This window comes from Aotus nancymaae, unplaced genomic scaffold (genome assembly GCF_030222135.1).
Source record: "Aotus nancymaae isolate 86718 unplaced genomic scaffold, 86718_ANA_hifiasm-v0.15.2.pri h1tg000030l, whole genome shotgun sequence".
Taxonomy (NCBI): domain Eukaryota; kingdom Metazoa; phylum Chordata; class Mammalia; order Primates; family Aotidae; genus Aotus; species Aotus nancymaae.
In genome coordinates this window covers 22,823,942-22,849,920 of record NW_026988443.1, presented here as the reverse complement: position 1 = coordinate 22,849,920, position 25,979 = coordinate 22,823,942, and the positions used below count along the sequence as shown (strand labels likewise).

At 39.5% G+C, this 25,979-nt stretch overlaps 1 protein-coding gene across 8 annotated transcripts in view; it reads right to left on the bottom strand.

The window, feature by feature from the left end:
* The window catches only part of NFATC3 (nuclear factor of activated T cells 3), a 150,047-nt gene that overhangs the window by 100,512 nt on the left and 23,556 nt on the right, over positions 1 to 25,979 (bottom strand). For all 8 annotated transcript variants that reach the window (XM_012437341.2, XM_012437342.2, XM_012437343.2 and 5 more), the window contains exons 2-3: positions 11,850 to 12,984; positions 8,474 to 8,636 (exon numbers count right to left, since the gene is read on the bottom strand). In XM_012437341.2, coding sequence (XP_012292764.1) covers positions 8,474 to 8,636; positions 11,850 to 12,984 — 1,298 coding nt within the window. The remainder of the gene's footprint in view (positions 1 to 8,473; positions 8,637 to 11,849; positions 12,985 to 25,979) is intronic.

Below are 25,979 nucleotides of genomic sequence, written 5' to 3'. Positions count from 1 at the left end.
CTGCATCCCTAGCACCTACAATATTGTCTATAATGTAGTGAGCAATCAAAAATGAGCAATCGAAAAGCACATATTGAATGAGTAAATGGATAAATAGATGAATACATTAAGCAATGAACAATTAAATAAAAGGTCTAGAAAGAAAGGTTAACTTACTTGGCCAAGAATAGAGTAAAACCCAGGATTCAACCTAAATAGTCTGGGTCTAGAGCCCATATTAGTGACTTAGCCATGATTTATTCCTGTGTGGAGCATGTGGTAGAGAAGGCAAGCTAACCACCAAAGATTTAAGTATAGAGTTCTACATTATACTAGAGAATACAGAGTTTTCCTGAGGAAAGGCTGCCCCCTCCCCGACCCCCTCCCGGGACTACTTTTCCCAGTACTTCTGCATTTAAGTAGGGCCATGTGAATACTTCTGGCCAAAAAACTGTAAGTGGTGATAATTGATAGTAATTTCCAGGTTAGTGTAGTTAAGTATCTTGAGTGCTTTCCTTATACCTTCTCTTCTTTCCCAGGGACAGTAGAAGCTGTTCATCAAAGACAGCATCAAAATATGAACATATCTTGGATTCCTGAATAACAATTTGAAAGAAAATGCAAAATAAACTTTTTTTGGGGGGTGAGGTCTTAAGTCACGGAGTTTTGGGGATTAAATTAGTTATAGTATTTAGGCTACCATGATTAATCCAAGGAAGGAGAGCTTGAACTATAATAATAGTAAATGAGCATTAAGAGTTTTATCAGGGGCCAGGCACTGTGATTTACACTTATAATCCCAGCAATTTGGGAATCTAAGAGGGGGTTGCATCACTTGAGGTCAGGAGTTCGAGACTAGCCTGGCCAACACGATGAAACCCCATCTCTACTAAAAATATAAAAATTAGCTGTATGTGTTGGCAGGTACCTATAATCCCAGCTACTTGGGAGGTTGAGGCAGGAGAATCACTTAAACCCAGGAGGCAGGGGTTGCAGTGAACTAAGATTGCACTACTGCACATTAGCCTGGGCAACATAGCGAGGCTCCATCTCAAAGGAAAAAAAAAAAAGATTTTCAACAGGGGCTATAAAGGTAGTAGAAAGAGTATTTGACTTTAAGTCAAAGATCAGCTTTTCTAAAAGAGTTTATCTGGAGAATTAAATAACATGAAAGTGCTTTAGAAAATGAAACATACTAAGAAATTATGAGATAATTACAGTGTAAGAAGAAATATGGTACAACAGAAAGAGAAACAGCAGAGTCAAAAGACCTGGGCTTAAGATCTCTCTGCCAATTATAATATACATAACCTTGGGTGACCTGTAAAATGTACAGTCATGAGCTACATACAGTGACAGACCATATATAATTGTGGTCCCAAATATCTTACCAATAAGTGCAGAATAGTACAAAAAAAAAAAAAGAGAGAAAAGAAAAAAAAATAAATTGTGGTCTCATAGGTAACAATGGAGCTGAAAAATTCCTGTTGCCTAGTGACATCTTGATGTTCCTGACCCTCTGAAGGCCTAGGCTAATGTGTGTGTGTGTGCCAGCATTTTAAACAAAAGTTTTAAAAGTAAAAAAAATTAAAAATTTTTGAACATAGAAAAAAGTTTATGGAATAAGGATATAAAGAAATAAAATACCTTTATAGAGCCATACAATATGCCTGTACTTTAAGCTAAGCGTTATTACAAAAGACAAAAGATTTTTTAAAAATTCACAACTTACAAAGCAATTCTCCTGCCTCATCCCCCTGAGTAGCTGAGATTACAGGCACGTGCCATCATGCCCAGCTAATTTTTTTATTTTTAGTAGAGACAGGGTTTTACCATGTTGGCCAGGCTGGTCTTGAACTCCTGGACTCAAGTGATCCACCTGCCTCGGCCTTCCACTGCGCCCCGCGACGATAAATTTTTGTTAACTATATTCACCCTACAGTGCTACACAAGACTTATTCTTCCTCTCTAGCTATAATTTTGTATCCATTGACCAACTTTTCCCCATCTTTACCTCCAGCAACCCTTTCTCAGCCTCTGATAACCAAAATTCTGTTTCTGTGAGCTCAAATTTTTTAGCCCCTTCATATAAGTGAGAACATGAGTTATTTATCTTTCTGTGCCTGACTTATTTCATTTAATATAATGTCCTCCAAGTTCATCCATGTTGCCACAAATGACAGGATTTCATTCTTTTTTGTACTTGAATAGTATTGTATGTGTATATATGTCACATTTTCTTTATTAATTCATCAGTTGATGGACATTTAGGGTGATTCCATATTTTGGCTACTGTGATCTCTTCATTTCTCTTTTTTTTTTTTTTTTTGAGACAGAGTCTTGTTCTGTCGCCCAGGCTGGAGTGCAGTGGCGCAATCTCGGCTCACTGCAGCCTCCGCCTCCCGGGTTCAAGCAATTCTCTGCCTTAGCCTCCCAAGAAGCTGGGATTACAGGTGCCTGCCACCATGCCCAGCTAATTTTTGCATTTTTAGTAGAGATGGGGTTTCATCATCTTGGCCAGGCTGATCTTGAACTCCTGACCTTGTAATCCACCCACCTCGGCCTCCCAAAGTGCTGAAATTCGGGCATTAGCCACCGCGCCCAGTCAATCTCTTCAATATACTGATTTCCTTCCCTGTGGATGAATTCCCAACAGCAGAATTGCTGGATCATATGGTAGTTCTATTTTCAAATTTTTGAGCAACCTTTAGACTGTTTTCCATCATGGCTATACTAATTTACATTCCCACTAGCAGTGTAAAGGATCTTTTATTCTTTTATTCTTGAGGGTTTCCTTATTACTCTTCCTGAAGGATGAACATATGTGTGGGTTAGCAGCTCTGTTATATACTACACCAGAATCTCTTCTACTTCACATTCCTCACCCTATCCCACCCTCCATCCTCTGTCATCACTCTTTGAAGTTTATTGTGTTCTTCTTTGCTTGTTTGGGTGTTACCAGATTTTTGGCTGTTTCCTCACATCCTAAACACATACATTTTGTTTATTTTGTTAGTGATTGGGGGAAGATTGTGATATTAATTCATTTTACTGTCTATCTAAAAGTTATTTTTCTAACATCAAGGAAAAAATAAGCAGTCCACACGAGAGCAGGTCATTTAAAAGAGAAAATGGAACTGACATCTGATTCTATATACTCCATCATATTTGTAGAGTTGAGAGTTGTGCAATGTATGGAACACTACACAGTATATGCCCACTTCTGAGACCACATTTTTTTCCAATAACAGAGGTGGTAGATTTCTCCACTATTCTGAGGATTTTTAATTATCAGAAAGAGAGAGAAATAGGCATCAGTTATTCCAGACTGGTCTGAACCTCACACGTAAACATGGTATGTTTAGGCCAGGCGGGGTGGCTCACACCTGTAATCCCAGCACATAGGGAGACAAAGACAAGAGGACTGCTTGACCCCAGGAGTTCAAGGCCAAACTGGGCAACACAGTAAGACTCTGTTTTCTCTTTAAAAAAAAAAAAAGGTGCCTTGATTGTGCTCGGTATGTGCTAGCTTGTTTCTTTTAAAAATTTCTTTTGGCTTTTAAAAGTTTAATGCTGGTATTACAGGGTGGCTCATGTCTGTAATCCAAGCATTTTGGAAGGCCGAGGTGGGTGGATCACTTGAGGTCAGGAGTTTGAGACCGACCTAGAAAACATGGTAAAACCCTGTCTCTACTAAAATATAAAAAATTAGCCAAGTGTGGTGGTGTGTGCCTGCAGTCCTAGCTACTCAGGAGGCTGAGGCAGGAAAAGGACTTGAATCCAGGAGGCAGAGGTTGCAGTGAGCCAAGATCAGACCACTGCACTCCAGCCAGGGTAACAGATGAGACTCTGTCTCAAAAAAACAAAAACAAATGAAAAAGTTTTGTTGTTGTATAAGAATGTATCAATAAATACTACCAAAGACAATCTACAGATTCAATGCAATCTCTATCAAAATACCAATGACATTCTTCACAGAAATAGAAAAAAAAAATACTAAAATTTGAATTGAACCACCAAAGACAGCCCTAAGAGCCAAAGCTTAACTGAACAAAAAAAAAAAAAAAAAAAAAGGAGGCATTATACTACTTGACTTCAAAATATATTACAAAATGACAGTAACCAGAACAACACAGTACTGATATAAAAACAGACACACAGATCAATGGGACAGAATAGAGAGCACAGAAATAAATTCATGTAGTTACAGCTAACTTATTTTTGACAAAGGTGCTAAAAAGAACATACATTGGGGAAAGGATACCCTCTTTGATAAACATGCTGGGAACACTGGATATCCACACCCAGAAGAATGAAATTAGACACCCATCACTCATCATATACAAAAAACTCAACTCAAAATGGATTAAAGACTTAAATTTAAGATCCAAAACTATAAAGCTACTAGAAGAAACATAAGGGAAAAGCTCCATAACATTAATCTAAGCAAAGATTTTATGAGTAATGCTACAAAATCACAGCCAACAAAAATAGAGAAATAGAACTCTATCAACTAAAAAGCTACTGTATAGCAAAGGAAATAATCAACAGAATGAGGAGACAACCTGTAGAATGGGAGAAAATATCTGCAAACTATTCATCCAACAAAAGTCTAATAGTAAGAATGTACAAGGTACTCAAACAACTCAACAGCCAAAGAACCCCAAATAATCGAATTTAAAAGTGGACAAAGGATCTGAAAAGACATTTCTCAAAAGAAGACATATAAATGGCAAACAGGTATATGAAAAAATGCTCAACATCACTAATCATCAGGGAAATGCAAATCAAAACCACAATGAGATATAATTTCACTCCAGTTAGAATGGTTATTTATCAAATGCGAAAAAAGGAAAATTCTGACGGGAATGAGGAGAAAATGTAATACCGGCACACTGTTATGGGAATGTAAATAAGTACAGCCATTACAGAAAACAGTATGAAGCTTACTCAAAAAATTAAAAATAGAACTACTATATGATCCAGCAATGGGTATATATACAAAAGAAATGAAATCAGTAGATTAAAAAGATATTTATACTCCTACGTTTCTTGCAGCATTATTCATAACAGTCAAGATATGGAACCAAATTAAGTGTTCATCAATACGTGAATGGATTTTTAAAATGTGATATATATATACACAATGTAATATTATTCCACCACAAGAAAAGAGAAATCAGCCAGGCCTGGCAGCTCACACTTTGGGAGGCCAAGCCAGGAGAATTACTTGAAGCCAGGAGTTTCAAGACCAGCTTGGACAACAAATCAAGACTCTGTCCCCACAAGAAAATTTAAAAATTAGCCAGATGCAGTGGCATACACCTGCAGTCTCAGCTACTCGGGAGGCTAAGGCAGGAGATAGCCTGAGCCCAGGAGTTTGAGGCTGCAGTTAGGTATGATCATGCCACTGAACACCAGCCTAAGTAACAGAGCAAGACCCTATCTCTTAAAAAAAGAAGTCGGGTAGGGCCAAGGTGGAAGGATCATTTGAGGCCAAGGGTTCAAGAACAGCCTGGGCAACATGGCAAGACCTAAGGTAAGCCAACATTTGAATAACAATTAGAGTCACTTAAGTAAACAACAAAATAAATGGAAAAGGAAATATATACATTTTTCTGGCATGAAGCAAGAATCTCAGAAAGGGAGCATCAAAAGTACTGGCAAAGACTGATAAAGAATATCAACATTCAGACATACTCTGGTTAAGTCAGTCATTTCAAGTATAATGAAATAATTCTTCAAGCAGTAAGTTAGAAAACAAAAAGTCATTTAACAAAAAGAAAATAAAAACTGCTGGTACCAGAAGTTTTAGTCTTCCCTTAAGCAGAGACTCAGCTGTTTTCTCTTTGTTTTTGAAAAGTGCCTTGCTCTGTCACCCAGTCTGGAGTGCAGTGGTGTGATCACAGCTCACTGCAGCCTCAATTTCCTGGGATCAAATGATCCTTCCACCTCAGTCTCTGAAAGAGGTGGGACTACAGGCGCATGCTACCACACTTGGCTATTTTTCAAATTTTTTGTAGAAACGGGGTCGCTCTCTGCTGCCGAGACTGGTATGCAGTGGCACAATCATAGCTCACAGCAGCCTCAAACTCTTGGCTCCAGCAATCCTACTGCCTCAGCCTCTGGAGTAGCTGGGACTACAAGTGTGTGCCACAATGCCCAGCTAATTTTATTTGTTGGCCAGTGTGGTCTCAAACTCCTGGCCTCAAGTAATCCTCTCACCTCAGCATCCCAGCTAGCCAAGTCATCTGGATTACAGGCGTGAGCCACAGCACCAGTTCTGCTTTTGTTTTTTAAAGAGACAAGCTGCCAAGGCTGGAGTACAGTGGCTGTTTACAGGCACAATCATCATACACTACAGCCCTGAACTCCTCAAGCGATCCTTAAGCATCAGCCTCCCCAGTAGCTGGGACTATAAGCCCACACCATTGTTCCTGGTTCAGTTGTTGTTGTTTTTTTTTAATCTTTTAAAATTCTTTTTAAAAATTCTGTTTTTTAACGTTGTTTTTCCTTTTGACCACAGCACATGCATCGTTTTTTTCATTAAAGGAAAATTGTTGAAACAAATCATGTACCCTCCCAAAAGACCTGTTCATTTATACACTTGTAAATAATGTTTATTGCTGTGAAAACTAAAAGATATAGAAAACTAAGCAACAAATCTGCTTCCTTTATCAAAATGAAATAAACTCATTTAACAACAAAATATGACTCTTATGAACAAAATGGCAACATTCTTATGTTTTGTTTTCCTGGCATTCCTTAATACAAATCAATTAAACCATCTAAAATGTAAATCTTTATTTGTAAAGAACTATAAAATATGCTCAGATAACAATCATAAAGCATAGCTCATAAAAGAGATGATAGTTCATAAATTTGATTTGTTAAAAATCACTTCTGTGTAATTAGTTTTTCCACTACAGTATTCAGTAAATACCATTAAGACAAGAGGGGAAAATGTCTATACAGTTCTAAGAGATTGTTATCTACAGTCATTTCTACATTTGAGTATATAAAGGCAACAAATACATTTTCAAACATGAAAGAACCCATGGAACATAGAATCCAAAGTCATCGTCACATAAAAACAAAAAAATTTAATAATGAAATAAATAAAAAAGTAGTAGTGAGCATTAACTCTAACTAGAAACAGAACTAAGGCTAAATAATTGGGGGAGAAGTTAGGGAGGATGTAAATTTGAAAGGAAAAATAGTATAAGCAAGAAAATTCAGGAGGTAGAGTAGAAAAGGGGAAAGAAGCTTAAGAGAGACAATTAACTTACTTTTCAGAGTAGAAGTCAATCCATGCCATTTAAATCTGAAACAATGACTTCAATCTCTCAATAATATATTTAATCTCTTTTCTTTTAGGAATTTTTTTTTTTTTGAGACAAGGGCTCGGTCTGTTGCCCAGGCTGGAGTGCAATGGCATGATCATGGCTCACTACAGACAGCCTCAACCTCCCAGGCTCAAATGATAGTTCCATCTGAGCCTCCTGAATAGCTGGGACTACAGGCACACACCACCATGCTCAATTAATTTTTGTATATTTTTAAGAGACTGGGTCTCACTATGTTGTCCAGGCTGGCCTCAAGCAATCCACAAGCCTCACAAATTGCTGGGACTACCGGCGTAATCTCTTTCCTTAAAAAATTCTTTCCTTGGCCAGGTGCAGTAGCTCATGCCTGTAATTCCAGCACTTTGGGAGGCCAAGTCAGGCAGATCACCTGAGGCTAGGAAGAGACCAGCCTGACCAACATGAAGAAATCTCATCTCTAAAAATACAAAAAATTAGTGAGGCATGGTAGCACATGCCTGTAATCCCAGCTACTCAGGAGGCTGAGGCAGGAGAATCACTTGAACCTGGAAGGCAGAGGTTGTGGTGAGCCGAGATCCACGCCACTGCACTCCAGCCTGGGCAAACAAGAGTAAAACTCTGTCTAAAAAAAAAAAAAAAAAAAAAATTCTTGAAGATAAAGGAGAAAAAAAGAAAAAAAAAATTCTTTCCTTAAAAAAATAAATTTATTTTTCTAGCTATCAATCCAGTCTTCTGCTAAATATACACATGGAGAATTATCCGGACTGTCAATCAAATGTTAACACTGCCTATTTCTGAGAGGGTTAGACTTTGGGTAATTTGTTGCTTTATTCTTTCATTTTTCTGTATTAAATTTTAAACAAGCATATATTTTATTCATAAACATAATACGGTCATCTTTTTTTAAGTCAGAAAAACAGCTATTTGGCCACTGTAATCTTTCCTGAGTCTCCCCCAAAGGAAAGTCAGCAGTCCAGGAAAGAACAACTTTTAGCCTAGCAAATATAACTTAGTACAGAAGTGTAGTCATATCAAACAGCCCCCAAAACAACATAGGTTCTCTAGTTTTGAGTTTTTGTCCTTTGTGCTCTCTAGTACCTAACTGAATAGACTTGTCTTATCATCACTAGGTGTATGGCATCTGCAACACAAGCCCCAAAGTCTCATACCTTCACGACAGGATGTCCCCCAGTGGATGCTTTTACTGCCCCTCGACTACCTTCTGTTTCATAATGGGCTCGATGATGAGTTTTAGGCTGTACTTCTATTTTCAGTTCACATTGTCCAAAATGAGCTGGTAAAGGCCAGTCTAGTGGAGGTAATGAAGATGTGCTACAAACAAAACACACAAAGATGCATGTCACCATGCTATTATTGCCAAGCAATGATTCAAATGGCTTCTTTACCAGCACCAATATTTCTTTCTGTGATCTTTGAAACCATGTATTACAAAATAAAACTTCATTTAGTAAGTTATAATTCTGGTTATGGTGAGTTCTTAATAAATAATTATTTCATCTTTAGGATAAAATCTATTTTATTTTTCAAAGGTGGTATGTGCTTAAAGATAAATAAACTTTAGAAAATAAAAATAAACGCCAGGCGCAGTGGCTCACACTTGGAATCCCAGCACTTTGGGAGGCCAAGACGGACAAATTACCTGAGGTCAGGAGTTTGAGACCAGCCTGGCCAACATGCTGAAACCCCCGTCTCTACTATAAATACAAAAATTAGCCGGTGTGGTGGCACACACCTGTAAATCCCAGCTACTCAGGAGGCTGAGGCAGGAGAACTGTTTGAGCCTGCAAGATGGAGGTTGCAATGAACCAAGATTGTGCCACTGCACTCCAGCCTGGCCAACAGAGCAAGACCCTGTCTTAAAAAAAAAAGAAAAAAAAAAAGAAAATTTAAAAATCTATCTTATCTTCATTTTGATTTCCCTTTTTTTAAAAAAAGACAAATTCTAATAATTTGTAAAACTATAAATGTTTCTCAACTATGTGTATGTAATTAACAAAAATAATCAAAAAATAATAATTCAATTTTTTTAAAACTAAGAGGCACATTTCTGTTTATCTGTATAAGTATCTTTCCACATATCCAAATATCTCTCTCTCTCTCTCTCTGTCAGGATGTCTCTCTCCCTCTCTGGTACACATCTGTGGATGTCAACCTATTGAATTTATCACTTCACACACTTCCTCCCTCCCTCCTTCCCCTACTTCCTACCTATTGCACCCTTCCCTGTCTCTCTGAAAAATTGCTTCTGTTCAGCCACATACTGCAAAATTTGAAGCAAAAATTTAATTTCAGTACATGTTTGGCTGGAAAATAGCCTGTCACTCCAGCATCTCTAAATGTTACTTTTCTTAACTTTATCAATAAAACAATTTAAACTGCTTAAAGGCCCAAAAGTTCATTTTGATATATTAATATTAAAAATATGGATTATAAAAGAAAAACTTTATATGTCTACAGGTCAAATAAAATTTCTAAATTATTTCATTGTTTCCTTCCACGTCTTCAGCCTAGCTTTAAGTCCAACTCCTGTGAAATTCAAAGATATTAATTTTTATTAGTCTGAAAAGTCCAACTTCAACTCTCAGTTACTTTTGTATTTGTTTTGCAGGCTTAAGCAAAACACTAGAAAAATTAAGATAAATTTCAGAAGCAAAGTGATGGGTTCAAAGGTATCCTCATTACCATAATTCTATTTTTCTAAAGATCAGGATTGAGAAATAAAGATTCACACTAACGAAAAAGCATTGGCCAGGTGTGGTGGCTCATGCCTGTAATCCCAGCACTTTCGGAAGCCAAGGCGGGCGGATGACCTGAGGTCAGGAGTTCGAGACCAGCCTGGCCAACATGGCAAAATCGCCTCTCTACTTATTCAAAAATTAGCTGGGCATGGTGGTGGGCACCTCTAATCCCAGCTACTCTGGATACTGAGGCAGGAGAACCTCTTGAACCGGGAAGGTGGGGCTTGCAGTGAGCTGAGATTGTGCCATTACAATCCAGCCTGGGCAACAGAGTGAAACTCTGTCAAGAAAAAGGGAGAGGGGAGAGGAGGGGAGGGGAGAGGGAGGGGAGGGGAAGGAGGAGGGGAGGGAAGGAGGAGGGGAGGGGGAGAGGAGGGAAGGGGGAGGGGAGGGGAGGGGAGGGAGGGAGGGAGGAAGGGAGGAAGGGAGGAAGGGAGGAAGGAAGGACCGACCGACCCCTGGCTAGGCACAGTGGCTCCTGCCTGTAATCCTGGCTCTTTGAGAGCTGAGAAGGAGGATAGCTTGAGGCCCAGAGTTTAAGATTAGCCTGAGCAAAAAAGCAAGACCCTATCTCTACCAAAAAAAAAAAAAAATTTTTTTCAAATAATTGAGTGTGGTGGTGCATGTCTATAGTCCCAGATACTCAGGAGCCTGAGGTATAAAGATTGCTTGAGTCTGGGAGGTTGAGCCTACAGTGAGCTATGATTGCACCACTGTACTCCAGCCTGGGCAACAGAGCAAGACACTGTCTTGAAAAACAAAACAAAAATCCTAACAGGCACAACTCTATGTGGGAATTTAATACATGAAATTTGTCTTTTCTAATCAATTATAGACTAGATTGATTCTGTAAATGTAATTAATGTAAATGCAATTAATAGGCTGATTTTTTTCTTTTTTTTTTTTTTTTTGGTGGGGGGTGGTGCAGACTGGGTCTCGCTTTCACCCAGGCTGGAGTGCAGTGGCACGATCTTGGCTCACTGCAGCCTCCATCTCCTATCTCAAGTGATGCTCCTGCCTCAGCCTCCCTAGTACCTGGGACTATAAGTGTGTGCCACTACCCCTGGTTAATTTTTATATTTTTTGTAGAGACAGGGTTTTGCCATGTCACCCAGGCTGGTCTCGAACTCCTGGGTTCGAGTGATTCACCTAGCAGAGCCTCCCAAAGTGATAGGATTACAGGCATGAGACACCATGCCTGGCTCCTAAATAGTTTTCTTAGTTATTAAATTCATATTATAATCCAACTTTTGCAATAAAGTTTTTTCTTTTTTGGTAGAGACAGGATGGAGTACAATGGCATGATCATGGTTCACTGCATCCTTGAAGTCCTGTGCTCAAGCAATCCTCCAACTCAGCCTCCCAAGCAGCTAGGACTACAGGCACACACCAATATGCCTGGTCAATTTTTTTTTTTTTTGTAGAGATAGTCTTGCTATGTTGCCCAGGGTGGACTCAAACTCCTGGGCTCAAGCAATCCTCCTGCCTCAGCCTCCTAAGTGCTGGGACTACAAAGGATGAGCTTCCAAACCCAGCCAGGATTTTAAAATGTAATTTATTATCACCAACAATTCATTAGCTATACACTTTTAAAATTATATTTAACCTAACTAAAAATACTTTTAAGATGCAAATAAAAATTAACATTAAGTTATCTGGTAGAAATTTTGAATAGGAAGAGGAGAAATGGTCAAACCATTACATATTTATAATGTCATATATATTGATATGCCACCAATGACCCATAAACATGAAAAATGACCAACAGTCATTTCCATCAACTCACCGAAATATAGGGGTGTGGCCAGGCTTTGGTTTGCTCCAGGTAAAGGGTGAAGGAACTGAAAGAAACTGATCACCAGATGAATCTTTCTTTAAAGGATACTGAGATCCAAGGCCATCATCTACTGAAGTCTCCCGCGATGGTGATAAACTCCCTTGGTCATCTGAACAGAGCTCTAATTTTCCTGGTAGTATGGCAGCTTGATCTTCAGAAGTCTTCCTTGTTTTCAGAGGGATGTCAGTCTCTACACAGTACTGAAATGGAAAAACTGCAGGGCCAAGGCTCGACCCACCATGGACAGAAGCATTGAGCCAGGTATCTTCAGTCACACTTCCCCTGGGGGAGTGACCAGGAGAAGGAACAGGTGAGTGATGGGGTGAAAGGGACCCACCATAACAAACTTCAGCACTGGAGTGCCTCCGTTTCCCACAGGGGGATGTGGGCCTCGATGAGGGTCCTGAGGCTGGCCTGGGGCTCAGCCAATTCTCATCAGTGATACTGGATCTAGGAGAGTGGCAAGGAGATTGCCTAGGTGATAATGAGTGTCCAAGTCCATACTGTTGATGCCAAGTTTCTTCTCCAGGGCAGCCCCCTGGAGAGCCACCAGGAGAAGTCAGAGGGGATCCAAGGGTAAACCGGGCTGCAGCTTCATTCAACTCTGAGTCAACATCATCATAAATATGTGAAAGTGATTCACAAGAAGATGCATCAGAGAACCAGCTCCTAGAAGAGATGCTGCTGGCAGGACTAGGACTAAGAGAAGACTCCCGGTAGGATGGCTCGAGAGGAAGATAGAGATGATCTCTAGAAGGCCTTTCCAAAAATTCCCTTTCTGGGTCATTTATCTGTAGGTCATCTTCATGTGCATCTATTTCTTGATGACAGTTAGGGGAGATAGATGTAATTTGAATACTTGGGCACTCAAAGGGTTTTGGGCCACTTAATGGGATATATTTAGATTCAGGAATCTCAAAAGTTCCTTCATAGTTTTTGTGACTTTGGAGCTGAAACGATGGTGACAAAACAGAAGAGTGAGATGGTAATCCATGATGTGGTAAGCAAAGTGGTGTGTTTAGAGTAGATGGAGGTGGATCTACATTAAAGATGTAAATGGATGCACAATCATCTGGCTCAAGATCTATGAGGAAGAAGGTCAAAAAAAAAAACCAACAAGACAAGAAATTAGAAAACTCAGATGTATAAATTACTAAATAAGAAAGTTAACAACAATCTTGAGAGAAAAGTGGGATATAAAATGTACGTCATTAGCTCCACAAAACAGGCGGCATGTGTGTGTTTTTTTCGATGCATCTGATTATTTCTGCAGATATGTATAATTATTACATATACAATTGTATATGTAATTTTTCCTTTTTAGTTCCACATTTTCTAAAAAGATAATCAGGAAACATTATACTCTGAAAAACTTTTTTTTTTTTTGAGACAGGGTCTCACTCTGACACCTAGACTGGAGTGTAATGATGTGACCATAGCTAACTGCAGCCTCAACCTCCCAGGCTCAAGTGATCCTCTCTTTGGCCTCCAGAGTAGCTGGAACACAGGTGCATGCCACACTCCTGGTTACTTTTTACTGTCATTTTTGGTAGAGACAGGGCCTTGCTTTGTTGCCCAGGCTGGGCTCAAGTTATCCTTCCACCTTACCCTCCCAAAGTGCTGGGATTATAGGTGTGAGAGCCTCTGTGCCTAGCCCAATAAATGTGTTTATTAAAAACAAAAATAAAAATCACATCCATAATTCTAAAAAATATTCATAGAATAACAAAATGATATAATCATATAAATTGGGTTTCATCTGGAATTTGCAGATTAAAATGGAGTAAAGGAAAAATCAGTCCTTGAAAGGCTATTTTAGTTATTTCTACACATACTAGGTTTACTAGCAAAAAGGATTATAGAAACAGGAGACGTAGAATCTACCCCTGCCATTAATTATGAGCTCTTTATCACATCACTCACCCTCTCTAGGCCTCACTTTCCTTGTAGTAAAATTTGAGATTTCTCTTTTCTTTAAAGAATTTTTTATGATTAACAGTGAAAACTCTTTTCTTGACATTCATACCATCAAGAACTATCTCAACTGATAGCAGACTAGGTTACAACACCCACATGAAACCAACAGACCCTTTACATCACTAGAAAATAACACGAGGCCTTTTAATTTATGATCAATCATTAAAATAATCCCCATAAGGATAGAACTTTTACAATTCATCCCTTTGCAGGAATATTTAACAGTAAACAAACCTTGCCAGATTATCTACTGAGAATGTTTGCAGCAGTAACAGTATTTTGCAACTTCAATTTTAGGAAGGAAAAAATAAGCAAATAAACAAACAAAAAATTAGATTAAATTTTTTTAAAAAGAAAACAATTTTAGGAAGGAGTGATTATTCATTTCCAAAAAGGCACAAGTACAAAGCCTTCATACAAGGGGCTGTCTGAACACCTTCACTTTTTCCAAAGAGACTGGAAGATCAAAGATAAAACTCTTCATAGATAAAACAGACTGAAGTACTTTATCCTTTTCTCAAAAGTACTCAAGAAGACCATATTTGCTTCATTACATTAGTACCCCTGGAAAATAACATACATCTCTTTAGGCTCCTGATGTTGCTGTCATAGGCAGCAAGCTTTAATTAAAGTATATCTATAAGTTCTAGGTTTTGGAACTTTTTTTTTTGAGACAGAGTCTCACACTGTCACCCAGGCTATAGTGCAATGGTGTGATCTCGGCTGACCACAATCTCCACCTCCTGGGTTCAAGCAATTCTCTTGCCTCAGCCTCCCAAGTAGCTGGGACTACAGGCGTATGCCACCATACCCATCTAATTTTTTTGTATCTTTAGTAGAGATGGGGTTACACCATGTTGGCCAGGTTGGTCTTAATCTCCTGACCTTGTGATCCGCCTGCCTCAGCTTCCCAAAGTGCTGGGATTACAGGTGTGAGCCGCTGTGCTCAGATGATTTTGGAACTTTTAAGATACTCTACAGTAAATAAACATTTTCACTAAAGAGTTTTTATACATGTATCAAAACAACAAAACAAAACTCTCTAGATTTAAACCTTGGCTCTACCATTTCATAGGTATATGAATTTGGACAAGTTATTTAACCTGACTGAACTTCAGTTTCCTGGTCATAAAACTGGAATGAATTGAGTAAGGTATCATCCAAAACACACGAGACCATTTTAAGACAAGCAACTTAACACAATGACTAACATTTAGCAAGAATGCAATACATGTAAATTCTCTTTTCTTCTCCCTTTTAAAATTTAAGATGGGCATATTATATTATACTTTAAACTCTGAAATATTTCCTAATAAATTGAAACATCTGTTTAAGTATATAACTTACTCTCTCACCCCTCCACTTACTGAATCAGGAGAAGTAGGAAGTGAGAGCTCGAAAGAAGAAAATCTATATGTGACTGACACAAAAAGCTGGAAAAAAAAAAAAAAAAAAACACTTAAGTACAGGGCTCTGGATTCCAACACCACAGACGTGACAGCATCCTAGCTCAGAGCAAAGGCAGGATGTCCCGGCAGGAGGGCCCTCTGAAGGGGGTTTTGTTACTCTGAAGAAAGTGATGCAAACAAACAGCTTTTATGTAACAACAACAACAAAAAAAAACCATTAAAGTCAACAACAACAAAAATAGTAAAGAATTTATGGGGGTAAGGAGAGTGACTGCTAGTGGGTAATGAGTTTCTTTGGATGTTAATGATTGATTTTAGAACATATTCAATGTTCTAAAATTGACTACAGTGATGGTTGCACAATTCTGTAAATATACTAAAAAACCACTGAACTGTACATCTTAAATATTTAAGTGAAGTATATGTTATATGAATATCTTAATAAAGCTGTCATAAAAACATATAATAAATAGAAAAGTTAATGGAAGAGAAAACCTCATTGACAATAACAAGAAAGATTAAATACTGGTACTAAGAAACATAAAAAAACAACAGCAGGAAAATGTTAAAACACTATTGAGAGACACAAAAGTCAACTTGAACAAACACAAAGATATTGGTTATTCTTTTTTTTAAACTGAAGCTCCTGAGATCTGATTTCTTTTTTTTAAATTGAAGTTCCTAAAATCCGAATGTTTGTTGTTCTTAAGACCTTAACATACCACCCCAAAAAGCCCAGGTTCAGATGGGTTCAGAGCCGAATTTAAACAGACATACAAAGAGGAGCTGGTACCATTCCTTCTGAAACTATTTCAAATAATCCAAAAAGAGGGAATCCTTCCCAAATCATTTTATGAGACCAATATCATCCTGATACCAAAACCCGGCAGAGACTCGGCAAGAAAAGAAAACTTCAGGCCAATATCCATGATGAACATAGATGCAAAAATCTTCAATAAAATACTGGCAAACCGATTGCAACAGCACATCAAAAAGCTTATCCAGGCCGGGTGCGGTGGCTCACTCCTGTAATCCCAGCACTTTGGGAGGCCGAGGCAGGTGAATCACAAGGTCAAGAGATCAAGACCATCCTGGTCAACATGGTGAAACCCCGTCTCTACTAAAAATACAAAAAATTAGCTGGTCATGGTGGCGTGTGCCTGTAATCCCAGCCACTCAGGAGGCTGAGGGAGGAGAATTGCCTGAACCCAGGAGGCAGAGGTTGCGGTGAGCCGAGATCGCGCCATTGCACTCCAGCCTGGGTAAGAAAAGCGAAACTCTGTCTCAAAAAAAAAAAAAAAAAAAAAAAAAAAAGCTTATCCACCATGATCAAGTAGGATTCATCCCAGGAATGCAAAGCTGGTTCAACATACGCAAGTCTATAAACATAATTCACCACATAAACAGAACCAAAGACAAAAACCACATGATTATCTCAGTTGATGCAGAGAAGGCCTTTGACAAAATTCAACAGACCTTTATGCTAAAAACACTCAATAAGATATTGACGGAACGTATCTCAAAATAATAAAAGCTATTTGTGACAAACCAACAGCCAACATCATACTGAATGGGCAAAAACTGAAAGCATTCCCTTTGAAATCTGGCACTAGACAAGGATGCCCTCTCTCACCACTCCTATTCAATATAGTATTGGAAGTTCTAGCCAGAGCAATTATGTAAGAAAAAGAAATAAAGGGTATTCAACTAGGAAAGGAGGAAGTCAAATTGTCTCTATTTGCAGACGACATAATTGTATATCTAGAAGACCCATCGTCTCAGCCCAAAATCTCCTGACACTGATAAGCAACTTCAGCAAAGTCTCAGGATACAAAATCAATGTGCAAAAATCACAAGCATTCCTATATACCAATAACAGACTTAAAGAGAGCCAAATCAAGAATGAACTGCCATTCACAATTGCTACAAAGAGAATAAAATACCTAGGAATACAACTAACAAGGAACATAAAGGACCTTTTCAAGGAGAACTACAAATCCCTGCTCAACGAAATAAGAGGAAACACAAACAGATGGAGAAACATTCCATGCTCATGGTTAGGAAGAATCAATATCACGAAAATGGCCATACTGCCCAAAGTAATTTACAGATTCAACACTATCCCCATCAAGCTACCAATGACCTTCTTCACAGAACTGGAAAAAAACCACCTTAAGCTTCATATGGAACCAAAAGAGAGCCTGCATAGCCAAGTCAATTCTAAGCAAAAAGAACAAAGCTGGAGGCATCACACTACCGGACTTCAAACTATACTACAAGGCTACAGTAATCAAAACAGCATGGTACTGGTACCAAAACAGAGCTATAGACCAATGGAACAGAGGCCTCGGAGGCAACACAACATATCTACAACCATCCGATCTTTGACAAACCTCACAAAAACAAGCAGTGGGGAAAGGATTCCTTGTTTAATAAATGGTATTTGGAAAACTGGCTAGCCATGTGTAGAAAGCAGAAACTGAACCCCTTCCTGACACCTTACACTAAAATTAACTCCAGACGGATTAAAGACTTAAACATAAGACCTAACACCATAAAAACCCCAGAAGAAAATCTAGGCAAAATATTCAGGACATAGGCCTAGGCAAAGACTTCATGACCAAAACACCAAAAGCATTGGCAACAAAAGCCAAAATAGACAAAATGGGACCTAATCAAACTCCACAGCTTCTGCACAGCAAAAGAAACGGTCATTAGAGTGAATCGGCAACCAACAAAATGGGAAAAAATTTTTGCAATCTACCCATCAGACAAAGGGCTGATATCCAGAATCTACAAAGAACTAAAACAGATTTACAAGAAAAAAAACAAACAAGCCCATTCAAAAGTAGGCAAAGGATATGAACAGCCACTTTACAAAAGAAGACATACATGAGGCCAACAAACATATGAAAAAATGTTCATCATCACTGGTCATTAGAGAAATGCAAATCAAAACTACATTGAGATACCATCTCACGCCAGTTAGAATGGCGATCATTAAAAAATCTGACACAATAGATGCTGTAGAGGATGTGGAGAAATAGGAACACTTTTACACAGTTGGTGGGAGTGTAAATTAGTTCAACCATTGTGGAAAATAGTGTGGCGATTCCTCAAGGACCTAGAAACAGAAATTCCATTTGACCCAGCAATCCCATCACTGGGTATATATCCAAAGGATTATAAACCGTTCTACTGTAAGGACACATGTGCATAAATGTTCATTGCAGCACAGTTTACAATAGCAAAGACCTGGAACCAACCCAAATGCCCATCGATGATAGACTCAACAGGGAAAATGTGGCACATATACACCATGGAATATTATGCAGCCATCAAAAATGATGAGTTCGTGTCCTTTGCAGGGACATGGATGAACCTGGAAACCATCATTCTCAGCAAACTGACACAAGAACAGAAAATCAAACACCACATGTTCTCACTCATAGGTGGGTGTTAAACAATGAGAACCCATGGACACAGGGAGAGGTGCATCACACACTGGGGTCTGTTGGGGGGAAATAGGGGAGGGACAGCGGAAGGTGGGGAGTTGAGGAGAGATAGCATGGGGAGAAATGCCAGATATAGGTGATGGGGAGGAAGGCAGCAAATCACACTGCCATGTGTGTACCTATGCAACAATTTTGCATGTTCTTCACATGTACCCCAAAACCTAAAATGCAATAAAAAAAAGAACATTATAAAGATGACAGTTCTCCCTAAATTGATTTATAAATTCAACATAATCCCAGCAAAAATACCAACAAGCTATTTTCTGAAGTTAGACAAATATTAAAGTTCATATGGAAAATAAAAAACATGCAAGAATAGCCATGAACATAGGGACAACTAGCCCTACCAAGCATGAATACATACTCTGAAGCCTCCAGATAGAAGTGTTACTAATATAGATAATCTGACCAGTGGAATAACAGAAAGTACAGAAACAGACCAAGTACAGAGACATTTCATATACTGATAAAGGTGGCATGTCAAATAAAAGAATAGTTGTTTTTAGTATATTCACAAAGTTGTATAACCATCATGATTATCTAATTCTATATTTTCATCACCCCAAAAGAAACTGCATACCCATTAGCAGTCACTCTCTACTCTTCCTTCAGCTCCTGGCAAACACTAATCTATGTGAAACAGTGAAATCATACAATTTCATTATGCACATCCTTTTCCAAATGATTATTTGTACAAATGATTATTCCACTTAAAACTTTTGGGAAACAACTCCTGTACCATCACTCATTGCGGCATAACAGAAAATATACATTGTTCTTTGTCCCAGTCCTTGGCACAGAGTTTCTAAAACCCTTGGAATATCCTAAATGATAGCATCTTTTGTTATTCATAAAAGTCTCCTTCAACTATACCTGAGTTTATGCTAAAGAAGTGACTATTTTGGCCCCTAGATAGCCACCAATGGCCAATGATTTAATCGATTTTGCCTATGTAATTAAACCTCCATTAAAACTCCTTGAACTGTGGGGTTTTGAAGAGATTCTAGGTTGGTGAATACATAAAGTGCTAGGATGTAGTATGCTCAGAGAGGGCATGGAAGCATGCACACACCCTTCCCAAACCTTGCCCTATGCATCTCTTCCATTTGGCTGTTCCTGAGTTGTATCCTTTATAAACAACCAGTAAAAGTAATTGTCTTCCTGAGTTCTGTAAGTTGTTCTAGTAAACTACTGAGTAAGAGAAGGAAGTCAAGGGGACCTGCAAGTCTGTAGTCAGCTAATATCAGAAGCAGGGGCAGTCTCATGGGACTGAACCTTTAACATGTGGGGTCTGACTCCAGGAGTAACATCAGAAATTTAACTTAATTGTTGGATACCTAGTGGGTAAGTGCGGACCCACTTACACAATACTACTACTCCCTGTGCCTCATCTCCTACCTACAGCATTACCAGTGACAAAGTATTTCCTTCAAACCCAAGGTGAGTCAAATTTTGAAAATAAATTTACAAATTTTCCATGTTTTTGTTTAGAGGTTTTAAAATTCTAGCTCTTGTATTTAGGACTATGATTCATTTAGAATTAACTTTTGTATATGTAATGAGATAAGGGTTCAGTGTTTCATTTTATTTTTATTTTTACATATGGATATTCAAATTGTTATAGTGCCAATTGTTGCAAAGACTGTACTTTTCAGATTAAATTATCTCTTGGCACTTTTGCAAAAAAAAAATGCTTTTTAAATAAGAGATATAACTATTATATAAAACTCTTAGGAGAAAACTGCATGGCAGTGGATGTGACAATGATTTCTTGGATATAACATCAAAAGCACAAGCAAAAAAACTATAAATAGGTAAATTGACCTATATCAAATGTAAAACCTCTGTGCATCAAAGAACACTACTGACATTGTAAAAAGATAACCTATGAATGGCAGAAAATCATGTATCTCATTAAGGGTTAAAACTCAGAATCTATAAAGAATTCTTACAATTCAACAACAAAAAAGCAAACAATCCAATTTTAAAAATGGGCTGGACACGGAGGGGAACAATACACACTGGGGCCTGTAGGGGGTTGGGGGGTGAGGGGAGGGAGCAGATCAGGACAAATAGTTAATGCATGCGGGGTTTAAAACCTAGGTGACAGGTTGATAGGTACAGCAAACCACCATGGCACACATATGCCTATGTAACAAACCTGCACGTTCTGCACATGCATCCCAGAACTTAAAAGTAAAAATAAATAAAATAAACTGGGCAAAGGTAGCCAGGCATGGTGATGCAAGTCTGTAGTCTCAACTACTTGGGAGGCTGAGGCAGAAGAATTGTTTGAGCCTAGGAGTTTGAGGCTGCAGTGAATTATTTTTGCACCACTCCACACTAGCCTGAGCAAGACCCTGAATCTAATAAACAAAGAAAGAAATAATAAATTTAAAATGGGCAAAGGGTTTGAACAGACATTCCTCCAAAAAAGATATACAAATGGACAAAAACTATATGAAAAAATACTCATTATCAATTACTAGGGAAATGCAAATTAAAACCACAATGAGATACTGCCTCACACCCATTAGGATGGGTACTGTTAAAAACAAAAACAAAAAATAAGGGTTGGTGAGGATGTGGAGAAATGAAGAAATTGGAATCCTTGTACATTGTTGGTGAGACTGTAAAATGGTGCCACTGCTATGGAAAACAGTATGGCAGTTCCTTGAAAAACTAAAAGACAATTACCATATGATCTAACAATTCTACTTCTAGGTATATACCCAAAAGAACTGAAAGCAGAGTTTCAATGCTTGTATCTCTATCAATCTGGATTATTGTTGTTCCCCATCTGAGAAACATTATGTGTAATAACAGAGAATATAGATGACTGGATCGACCCTGAGCTGATATTTGCTGGGTCAAAGAGTATATGGAGCCAGGCAGGGTGGCTTGCACCTATAATCCCAGCTACTTGGGAGGCTGAGGTGAGAGAATTTCCTGAGGCCAGAAGTTTGAGACCAACCTTGGAAGCACAGTGAGACCCCATTTCTAAAATTTTTTTGTGAAATTAGCTGGGCATGGTAGTGCATACCAGTTATCCCTGCTACTTGGGAGCCTAAGGCAGGAGGCTCCCTTTGGGCCCAGGAGTTCAAGGCTGCAGTGACCTATAATCACGCTTCTGCAATCCAGCCTGGAGGACAGAACAATACCCTCTCAAAAAAAAAAAACATTCCTAGAGTAGGGTTACTAGATCACAGGGCACATACATATTTATCACTCCTACTATGTAAGGGCATTTGTTCCAAAAGACTTGATACAATGTGTAACACTGGAGGGACATGAGTATCAGTTTCACTGCAGTCTCTTCAAGCAAGATGTTATTTTAAAATTTACTATCATTGAAGACCAGGCATGGTGGCTCACACCTGTAATCCCATCACTTTGGGAGGACAAGGAAGGCAGATCACTTTGAGTTCGGGAGCTGAAGACCAGCCTGGACTACATGGAGAAACTGTCTCTACAGAAACAATACAAAAATTAGCCGGACATGGTGGTACACTCATGCAGTGCCAGTTACTCAGGAGGCTGAGGCAGAAGGACTGCTTGAGCGTTGAGCCAAGACTGGGCCACTGCACTCCAGCCTGGGCAACAGAAGTAAAACCCTGTCTCAAAAATAAATAAATAAAAATGTAGGCAGGGCACGGTGGCTCACGCCTGTAATCCCAACACTTTGGGAGGCCAAGGCGGGTGGATCACCTGAGATCAAGAGTTCAAGACCAGCCTGGCCAACATGGTGAAACCCTGTCTCTACTAAAAGTATTTTAGGAGGCCAGAGTGGGTGGATTGCTTGAGTCCAGGAATTCAAGACCAGCCTAGGCAACCTGGTGAGACTCTTGTCTCTAAAAAATAATTTTTTTTTAATTAGCAGGGTATGGTGGTGCACACCTGTGGTCCCAGCTACTTGAGAGGCTGAGGCAGGCGGATCACTTGAGCTTAGGAAGTTGAGGTGAGTCTTGTTTGTACCACTATACACCAGACTGGGTGACAGAGCAAGACCTCATTTCAAAAAAAAAAAAAAAAAGGTGTAACTTAGGAGAGTAAAGTAATTAAAATAATTGTGTAAGAAATGAGGCAGCCAGGTGCGGTGGCTCACACCTGTAATCCCAGCACTTTGGGAGGCCAAGGCAAGTAAATCACCTGAGATCAAGAGTTCAAGACCCACATGGCTAACATGGTGAAACCTCATCTCTACTAAAAAATACAAAAAGTAGCTGGGTATGGTGGTGGGTGCCTGTATTTTCAGCTACTCATGAGACTGAGGCACAAGTATCACTTGAACCCAGGAGGCAGAGGTTGAAGTGAGCTGAGATTCCGCCATTGCACTCCAGCCTGGGCAACAGAGCGAGACTCGATCTCAAAAAAGATAAAAAAGAGTTGGAATTGGCAGACTACATGTTGCGGGGCACAGTGGCTCATGCCTGTAACCCCAGCACTTTGGGAGGCCAAGGTGGGTGGACCATTTGAGATCAGGAGTTCGAGACCAGTCTGGCTGACAAGATCAAACTCTGTCTCTACTAAAAATTCAAAAATTAGCATCCAGGCATCATGGCGGGCACCTGTGGTCCTGTTTCCTGCCTCAGCCTCCTGAGTAGCTAAGTCTACAGGTGCCCGCCACCATGCCCAGCTAATTTTTTTTTTTTCTGGGACACAGTCTCACTCTGTCGCCCAGGCTGGAATGCAGTGGTGCGATCTTGCCTCATTGCAACCTCTGCCTCCCAAGTTCAGACGATTCTCAAGCCTCAGCCTCCCAAGTAGCTGGGATTACAGGCACCTGACACCATGCCCAGCTAATTTTTGTATTTTTAGTAGAGACAAGGTTTTGCCATGTTGTCCAAGCTGGTCTCAAACTCCTAGCCTCAAGCAATCTACCTGCCTTGGCCTCCCAAAGTGCTGGGATTACAGATGCGAGCCACTGTGCCTAGCCTGCTAATTTTTGTATTTTTAGTAGAGACAGATTTCACCATGTTGGCCAGACTGGTCTTGATCTCCTGACCTCAAGTGATCTACCTGCCTCAGCCTCCCAAAGTGCTGGGATTATAGGTGTGAGCCACTATGCCTGGAATTTTTTTTTTTTTTTTGTGAGACCAGGTCTCGCTGTCACCCAGGCTGGAGCGCAGTGGTACACTCATAGCTCACTGCTGCCTCAAACTCCTGGGTCAAGCGATCCTCCCACCCCAACCTTTCAAGTAGCTGAGATCACAGGTGCATGCCACCACACCCAGCTAATTTTTGTATTTTTAGTAGAGGTGGGATTTCACCATATTGGCTAGGCTGGTCTCAAACTCTTGACCTCAAGTGATCCGCCCACCTTAGCCTCCCAAAGTGCTGGGATTACAGGCGTAAGCCCCCACACCCGGCCAAGAATAGCAGTTATTTAAAAGTCAAGAAAAAACAGATGTTGGTGAGGTTGAGACAGAAACACTTTTACACTGTTGGTAGGAATGTAAATTAGTTCAACCATTGTGGAAGATAGTGTGGCAATTCCCCAAAGACCTAGAACCAGAAATACCATTTGCCCAAGCAATCCCATTACTCAAAGGAATATAAATCATTCTATTATAAAGGTACATGCATGCATATGTTTACTGCAGCACTATTCACAATAGCAAAGACAGAATCAACCCAAATGCCCATCAGTGACAGACCGTATAAAGAAAATTTAGTATATACGCACCATGGAATACTGTGCAGCCATAAAAAAAAATGAGATCATGTCCTTTGCAGGAACCTGGATGGAGCTGGAAGTCATTATCCTCAGCAAACTAATGCAGGAACAGAAAATCAAACACCACATGTTCTCACTTATAAGTAGGAGCTGAACAATGAGAACACATGGACACAGGGAGAAGAACACTACACACTGGGGCCTGTCTGAGGGTCAGGGTAGTGGTGGAGAGAGAGCATCAGGAAAAACAGCGAATGCATACTGGGCTTAATTAACAATTAGGTGATGGCTTGATAGGTGTGTCAAACCACCATAGCACACATTTTCCTATGTGCTCCATATCCTGCACATGTATCCAAGAACTTTAAATTAAATTAAAAAAAAAAAAAAAGAAGGCCAAGCATGGTGGCTCATGTCTGTAATCTCAGCAGTTTGGGAGGCTGAGGCAGGAGGATCACCTGAGATCAGGAGTTCGAGACAAGCCTGGTCAACATGGTGAAACCCCATCTCTACTAAAAATACAAAAAAAATTAGCTGGGCATGGTGGCAGGCACCTGTAATCTCAGCTAGTCAGGAGGCTGAGGCAGAAGAATTGCTTGAACCAGGAGGTGAAGGGTGTAGTGAGAGGACATCACACCACTGCACTCCAGCCTGAGCAACAAGAGTGAAACTCCAACTCAAAAAAAAAAAAACTACTTCAAAACAATGTAAGTGGCTTTTGTTAGAATATATTACAATTGGTGTTGGCAAAAATATGTATGAGAATACTATGATAAAAAGAATACTATGAACAGGGTTGGGCATGGTGGCTCATGCCTGTAATCCCAACACTTTAGAAGGTTGAAGCAGGAGGATAACTTGAAGTCAGGAGTTCAAGATCAGCCAGGCCAACATGGTGAAACCCCACTTCTACTAAAATACACAAAAATTACTCTGGCGTGGTAGTGCATTCCTGTAGTACCAACTACTTGGGAGGCTGAGGCAGGAGAATTGCTTGATCCCAGGAGGCAGAAGAATCACTTGACCCCAGGAGGCAGAGGTTGCAGTGAGCCGAGATGGCCCCACTGCACTCCAGCCTGGGGAACAGAGTGAGACCTCATCTCAAAAAAAAAGAATACTATGAACAATCGTCACCAACAAATTAAAAATCTAGAAGGAATGAGCAAACTCCTAGAAACACAGAGATTATCAAAACTGACTCAGAAGAAAAAGAAAATCACAACAGACCTCTAACAAGTAAAGAGATTGAATCATACACAAAATTCTCCCAGGAACAGATGGCTTCACTGGTCAGTTCTAACAGTTAGACTAGAATTAATAGCACTCCTTCTTAAACTCTTCCAAAAAATAGAGGGCATGCTTCCTAACACATTCTATGAGGCCAGTATTTTCCTGATACCAAAGCAAGGCACTACTGATCAATATCCCGTATGAATATAAACACAAAAATCCTCAACAAAATACATACTAGCAAACTGAATCCAAGAGCACATTAAAAAGA